This window comes from Natrix helvetica (assembly GCF_964273705.1).
Source record: "Natrix helvetica genome assembly, chromosome: 6".
Classification (NCBI taxonomy): Eukaryota; Metazoa; Chordata; class Lepidosauria; order Squamata; family Natricidae; genus Natrix; species Natrix helvetica.
The window spans coordinates 20,246,348-20,254,357 of record NC_138553.1 but is presented as its reverse complement, the minus strand read 5'-3'; the positions used below and the strand labels follow the sequence as shown (position 1 = coordinate 20,254,357).

General features: G+C 41.0%; 1 protein-coding gene across 1 annotated transcript in view; it reads left to right on the top strand.

The window, feature by feature from the left end:
- The first annotated feature begins 2,411 nt into the window (after positions 1-2,411).
- The window catches only part of CREB3L2 (cAMP responsive element binding protein 3 like 2), a 71,866-nt gene continuing 66,267 nt past the window's right edge, over positions 2,412-8,010 (top strand). The window contains exon 1 of the mRNA XM_081957049.1: positions 2,412-2,927. Within this exon, the coding sequence (XP_081813175.1) occupies positions 2,826-2,927 (102 nt within the window). The 5' untranslated portion in view covers positions 2,412-2,825. The remainder of the gene's footprint in view (positions 2,928-8,010) is intronic.

The following is an 8,010-nucleotide window of genomic DNA, read 5'->3' as shown; positions in this document are numbered from 1 at the left end:
TATCTTTTTCCCCTTCTGAAACCAGTTTGAAACCGGTTAGAATCTCTGCTTCTTCCAGCACCTCCTGAAGTTGAAAAACTGTAACTCCTTCCCCAATTATGGAGGGTCCATCTTTGAAAAACAAACAAACAGCAGAGTCTGGGTTGAATGACTGTTATATATTTTCTCATTGTCCTTCAAGAAAAAATAAATGTGGTTTATCTTTTGCCATGTACAGTATGTATGTATAGCAACTGGAAAAACCTGAAACATACATTTCAACTATTGAGACAAAATCTGCAGCTTGATGTTGTGCAGATATATTCAACTTGAACTTTCAGAATTCTTCCACAGCATAACAAACAAAGAACTGTCTTAACAATTCTGGGAATTGGTCCAAAACATATTGAGGACACCATATCAAGAAAAGTTGTGATACAGCCTAAGCCATTTTCTGTTTTAAAAACATGAATAAGTTTACTATCAGTCATTTTACTCTCCTTCCTGTTATTTTGTTTACAATTTCATGTGGCAAGAGTTCTAGGAAGTTGAAAATATATACCTAACCTTTATAAACAGTTTTACTTTTATATTCTTCACTTGCTCCAAATATCCTGTTTTCACAGGATGTAGGTGCAGTTATTTAAATAGTGTTGTGTTCATAGGGCTTACTCCTAAATACGTGTGCATAAGGTTTGAGATATTATCAATACCTACATAAGTCAATATTTTATTACTAGATATCCAGGCTTTGCAGAATGATCTACTTTTGCTCTTTATTTCCTTTGCGAAGTAAGTGCAAACCTGAGCAAACAGTCCTTAAATGAAGCAGTCGCTAAACAAGGACTACCTAGAGAAACTTGTCTAGCTCTCTGCTGCATTCTGGATCTTTTGCAACCCAAATCCTGCAGCCCTGTGATTTGTACCTATTCCAGCGATTTTTTCCAACTGTCCCTCCAAATGTCTTGGACATTGCAATCCCATTATTGGAAGAAATATCCATCTGATTCAGTTCCAAGCTGGAAGAAAGACACTGGAAACATGGAGGCTGATTGGAAAGATGGTTTAATGATGAACAGAACCACCAGCACTCCTGGGTCAGCTGAACAATTGGTTTGATGAGTACATGGATTTTTATATAGTTTGTTCTACAGCATTTTGTAATTTAGAGGCTTGGTTTGTGTATTTTGTTATTTGATTTTAATTAGTTTGTCTCACTAAGGCTAGCAATAAATCCAAAGTGCTGACTTCTTGGATTTTTAATCTTGTTTAACAAATGTAATTAATCCTAGATGCTGGCTTTCTTGGGGTTTTAATCCTGTCTTGAATAGATTACCAAATCTGCATGTTTAAAAAGGTGGACTCCCCAGTTTCTTGAGGGGAGGGAGACTGATTTAACAGATTAACAGAGTTGGAAGGGACTTCATAGGTCATCTAGTCCAACCCTTCCCCTCAATCAGGGGACCCTATGGAGTCTGCTTTCTGTCTTTTAAGAACACATTTCTCCATTTCTCCCTCTGGGAAATATAATATTCTGCCTTTTTAATATTTTGTTCTTCTAGGAGATGGGTAGGTACTAACTTTTTACACCATTAAAAAGTCTGTGGAGCCTGCTTCCAGCATCTTGGGAAGGCATCAAACTGAAAAAAACGGTAATGTTTAGGCTGGTTGGCTGGGAATGATGGAAACTGTTATCCAAGACATCAGACAGGATTCCATGAGGGTCAATGCAGGGCATTTTTTTCTCCCCAAATGTTAATGGACCTTGTTATCTTTCTGTTCCTGCTACCAGGGTTAAATATATCCTCATTTCCCCCTGCACGTGTTTGCTTTCTTAAGAAAGAGCAACCTTTGCTCCCGGTTTCTATATAGACTGAAGGATGAGTCAGTCCGGAACTGGATCGCTGCCCTGGGCTTTTAATTGAAGGCCAGCAGAAATCCCTTTTTACGTGGGACAACTTCCTCACCCCTCCGGTTAAATGTCACCCAGTGGGCCCCCGTTTAAAAGGTTAAGCGACTCCTTTCCTCCAGGTCCGCCTCACAGCGCTTTATTTTGATTCCGCTCCTGGCAGCAAGGCGGGCTTTCTCCCTAAGCTGTATTCTTGTCGCTAAGCCATTGGCTGCAATTTATGCTCCCCGCAGCCGGCAGGTCCAAGGTTATTGGTCAAACCGACGGGCAAAAGCAGAACGAATCCGAAGGCCTCCCCCCCCTTCACTGACGTCGTTGGGATTTCCCGCCCACATTCCACACAGCTGGAATGGAAGAGGGGGCGGGGGCGAAGCGGCATTGGAACAAAGAGGGCACGGGGGGAGCCGATTCTGATTGGGCGACAGCCTTCGAAGCAGGCCCGCTCGACTTTGCGGATTGGCCAGGAGGCGGAGTCCAGGGCTGGCCTGCAGGGAAAAAAAAAGGGCCTCAGTGTTGTCACGGTTGAAGTGGAAGGCGGTGCGGGGAGGGTCAGTGGGGCGTTTGCGCTCCGCGAGACCGTCTGTGCTGCTTTGCCTCATAGGAAACAGGGACGCCTTTATACCTTTTGAATCCCGGAGTGTCGTTGCGGTGCTTCCTTGGTAGTTTTGAATCTCCTTTTAAGCGGAGAGGCCGTTTCTTGGGAGCTTAGGAGCCCGGCTGTCTGTGTGTGTTTTGGGGGATTTGCGGCTGGGTTTCTTGCTAAGAGGAGGGTCGTGGCTGCTAAATGACGCTCCACCTTATGGCACAAGGCTGCTTCCCGGGACGGTGTTAAAAGAGCCGCTGAGAGGGCTCCGACATCCGCTCCCTTCCTTTGTGTGTCTCCCCCCACCACTCCCGTTCCACGAACTTTGGTCTTTTGCTCGGCCCCCGACTGACTATGGAGGTGCTAGAAAGTGGGGAGCAGAACCTGTTCCAGTGGGATCGAAAGTTGAGCGAGCTGTCGGAACCGGTGGACTCCGAGGCCCTCCTCTACAACACGGTGAGAGGAACGCGTCCATTGCAGAAGTGGGGTGTTAGAAAGGCTGACTGGGTGAACGAACATTGGGGAGGGGGAAGAGCCACAAGTTTTCAGCTGCCTTGAATCCTGGCTCTTAAGCAATCTGGGTTTGCTAGGAGAAGCCTGCCTGGCTTTGGTACAGATCAGTGGTCCCCAATCTTTTTTTTTGGGGGGGGGCATGCCCCACCTAAGCATTTCTAAACTCCTAATAGCCCCCCCCCCCACACATATAATTCTTACTTTTCTCAAAAAGTGAACTTTACTCACGCAGACGAAGCCTAAAGGGCCATTCACTTGGTTTAAACAAGGTTTGAATTGCCCCCATTAAAAATCAAATTTTCCCCATTAAAAATCAAATTGCCTCCCTGTGGGGCGTGGGCTCCATGTTGGGAACCACTGATGTAGATGAAATCCAATGCCCTTAAAAGCATCATGGTGGGGCAAGCTGATGCAAGAGGGTTATTATTTTGGGGGGGAAATATATGAATTGATCTGGATTCAGGTTTCTTTTATGGTTTTATCTTCTTTTGCCTTCTGGGCATAAGTTTCTCCTTTTGGGGGAAATAGATCTTCTGAAAAGCTTTTGCTATTAAACGTCCCGGAGGGGACTTTCCCAGATGCAAGAAGGGTTAGGCTTAGTTAAATATGGTGGAGAGCTTGGAGTTAGGGAATTTCAGCAGAATTGAAAGAGGGCCTCTGAAGAGGAAGAGGAAATCAGTTGAATGTTTTGCTTCTCCAGAACTGCACTAGAGGAAGAACCGGAAAACACTAATCTCCCAACATTTTTTGTTTCTTCGAAAAGCCTACCGCATAACTTTTCGGTGCTTTTTTTCCTTCCTGTTTTACAAGTCAAGGAGTTCCTATAAGTTGCCAGTGAGGAAAGAATAGGCTTGCGGGAATGATAATAACGGTCTCTTGCTTGGGTAAGATTCCGGTGTGTTGAAAAATATAGGTCTGGCATTCCACTTTCCTTTTACAATCCCATCTGTCATTGCTATCGTTACACGAGCCAGTTGGGAAAGGGAATGGAGGCCTAGGAATCCAAGAACTATTCATAGTGGTTTTGCAAGGGTAGTTATGAAAGAAACGGCGGAAGAAACAAGGAGCAGAAAATTATGCCAGATGTTTGGCTTTCTGTCCTTGGTTGAAAAATGTCAATCAGTGGATTTAAAGAACTTCATCAGACTGTCAGGGAAGGATAGGGTAGGTTTTTTTTATTTATTTAAAAATTCCTAACATTGAGCAAAAGTAGAAGGCTTCACTTCTAAGTCTACTTGAAGAAGTCATTCTTTTTTAAAAAGTAATTTGTTGAAGGGAAGAGTGATTTGAAGTGTGCAGAATAGATTTTATGTATGATGAACATCAACATTACCTCCCCCCCCCCCAAAAAAAAATATAAAGAATGCTGTCTCCACCTCAGGGGTGCATACTGGTAAAAAACAGACTTGTTTTACACATTCCTTTAAAACAGGAGTGTCCAAACTTGGCAAATTTACGACCTGTAGACTTGAACTCTCCCCTCCCTCCCCCTCCCGGAATTCTGGGTGTTGAAACCCACAAGTCTTAAAGTTGTCCAGATTGGACACCACTGTCCTAAAACTTGGTTTATTCAACTATCATTTATTGTCCAAGTGAAAGTTGTCTCACCCAGTACACCAAAACACAAACCATGATTTCCAAACCATAATGGATGGGTCCAAATAACATAAAGAATTAAAAATAATGCTTTGCTTTACAGTGAAATGGGAACTTGGCCAAATGTCAAAGAATGGTTATACTTGGAAACTGCATTAATAGATATTATGGTTTAGTAACCTATCATCCTTCTTGTACATTTGTCTGTAATGTTTGTCATCCTCAGCCAACATAATTGATGGTATGAGTTGTGTCAGGTACTAAATTGGGGGACTCTGGTCCTTGTTTATCCTACCCATGTAGATTAACATTTTTTTAAACTTGGGGGGTTATGAATTTGGGGCCTTTCAGTTGTTATTGAATGATAGCTCCTAGAGTTCCTTCCAATGACATGAAATGTTTAGACTGCTCTGCCTTTCCTATTTACTGCACTTTTCACATGCTCTTTTGCCACCTGTTAGAATGACTAAGAAAGATAACTCTTATTGTGTAAGGTAGATACAAACCGATATATAAGTCTTTAAACTTGATTCTTCTCCAGTTTAAAGGCAATAGATGATGTAAAAACTTTATGTGGAAACTCTACAAAATGGTTTCCTACGAGACTAATGGTACTAATGTCAATAATCAAACTAACTGACATGAGATAACCAAGTTATTCCTGACTAGCAAGATTAAAGTTTATAAAGCTAAAATTATTGTTTTAGTCTTATTGGCCACCCAACTCCAGTTTTAAATATTTTAAGATCTAGTTCTTTGTGAATAAAGTATTAGAAGAAAATTTTAAAAAATGCTTATGGAAATATAGCTGTCAGAAAGTAAGGATGCTAACTTATGCATCTTCCTCTATAAAAGGATTGTTTTTTTGTGAGCCTTTGCACCTATGCTGAATCTTAGAATCTTATTTCTCATTATGGTTATTTGTCATGTTTGAGTTGGTACACATGATAATGTAATCTAATATTTTGTGGTACAGCTTTTAATATAACATGTTGTTCCCTGCTTTGGTCACTTGAATTTTCTCATGCTTTTTTTTCAATTTGTGTCTGGATGATTTGGGGATAGGTGTTTGGTTTTTGGTGTGGCTTAGCAAGAGCATATTAACAAATTGTGTTTAGCCTCACAATTGGTTGGGAAGATTTTCAACAAAATTTTAGTAGATGTAGTTTTTTCTTATAAGACTTGAGGGATTGGAATTGAAACTCACAAAAGTATTTTTTATTTTAATAGACCTTATTCTCAAATGTTCATTGGTGGAAGATAAATTTGATTTTTAATTGCTAGCAATGAAAAATATTTCAGAGTAGGCAAGTAGATTTTCTTAAGAATTTTTTAAAAACCACACAAAATTCAACTATCGGTAATCCTAAAATTAGTCCCTTTGTTCTAATATCAACAAAAATCTAACCAAAATATTAATTTCTTTATCATACATTTGGGCCTCCTCTACAACTTACTTTTGTTTTCTTTTTAAATATCATATTTAAAGTAATTATTCCATTTTAAATATTTGGATGGACAGTTAAATTCAGCATTCAGGTGGCTGTGTGAAAGGCTGGTCCAGTAATCTTCATGACTAGAAGGATTAGAATATGATCCCTGGACTTCATCTTTTAATACCCCTTCACATTAGTTTTCAGTTCCAATCTGGAGAGAATGGGGTGAACTCATAAATATATGAATAGAATTGCAAAAAACAAACATCCTGATGATTAGACAGAAAAGCAAAAAGAAGAAGTGTACTGTTATTTGGCTCCCAGTAATTAAAACCCCACAACAATAGACAGATTTTGCATCAAACTCCTCATATCCATCCAGATTTGGATGCTGAGGTCAAGAGCTTGTTGGAACCCATACTTCTCAACCCCTTTCTTAACACCAAATAGTTGCATCTTTGAGCTGTTCCTTGAGGAATTCCTTTTGAACTCAATCCAGACAAATACTAATTTTGAAATGTAATAGTGTAAGTCTCCTGCTTTCAGGAGCAGATTGTCTTCATTAGGTATGGTTTCCAAATATATTCAAGGGAAGCTGCAATGAAAATGTGTTTTCCACAAGGTTGTAGAGTATCTGTCTTAAAGGAGCCATCATGCAAAACGGATTCATTGAAAATCTCCCTCATAGTTGGAAGAACTTAAATTATGCACATACTTTGCATGTGTAAGATTTTCAGCTCTATACCTGAAATCTAAGGAAAGCAGATTGATTTCTTCTTTGCTGGGAATTTTTGGGAGTCATGTGAACAGTTGAATGTCATTATAAGTTGGGAAAGTTCCACTATAAACCAGTCTTGAAGACCTTGCAATCTAATATGGGGCCCAGGGAAAGGAGACGAAGAGCTAAGAATATGTTTTGATTTGAAATCCATGTGTTTGTGTTATGTTACAGGATGTATTAAAACCTACTGTGTGTGATTCTGCTAAAGGATTTTTTTTTAAAAATGATGACTTTTCAACGAATTTGAAGGAAATAAGAGCTGTGGAAAGAATGAAGAAAGTGTTGAGTTTCTTGAGAGGAGGAGCTTTAAATGGTAGATGATGATGAAGCAGGTTGCTTGTAGATCCTAAGTTAGAATATGCTGATAGGTAAAAGCAGAACAATATTGATAGATGAAAGCAGGGAGATCTGTACAGTACTGGATCAGTGGTGGGTTGCTAACAGGTTTACTACTGGTTCTCTTGTGCTTGCGCATGCACAACACTTCTGTGCATGCGCAGAAGCATCCGGGCGGGTGGGGGAACCTCCCACTGTCGCCACTACCGGTTCGGCCAAAACAGGCTGAACCAGGCCGAACCAGGAGCAACCCACCTCTGTACTGGATCAAATAATGGTTGGATAATTGGGGATAAAGATTAGGTGACTACTTGAACATTATTTAAAATGATCAAGCATTAATCCAGTATCTGCTCATCTTCTGCATCATATCCAAACATTAATAACAATTGTGAATACCTTTACAAAGTTATGCATTTGTGCAGTTTCAACCACTAAGTTACAAACTGGGTTAGCCTTTAACAGGGTGTAACACTCAAGGGCCGGATCCGGCCCAAGGGATGCTTAGATCTGGCCTGTGGGGCCACCCTGGAAATAGTGAAGGACTGGCCCGCGGTGGCTCTGCCATTGAAAATGGAGCTCGGGTTTGCTGGCAGAGGCTTGTATGATGCCGTTCCTCCAGAAATGGAGCTCGGGAGCCCATTTTCACTGGCCAGCGCCCAGGCCATCACAGGTGGCGCCAACAGGAGTGATGTTGAGCTGGCCATGCCTATCTTTGCCATGCCCACCCTGGCTCCCTGTGGCCAAACACAACCCTGATGCGGCCTTCAATGAAATTGAGTTTGACACCCCTGGCCTAGAACAATAACAGTAATGTAGCATATACCGTATTTTTCAGAGTATAAGACGCACCGGAGTATAAGGCGCACCAAGATTT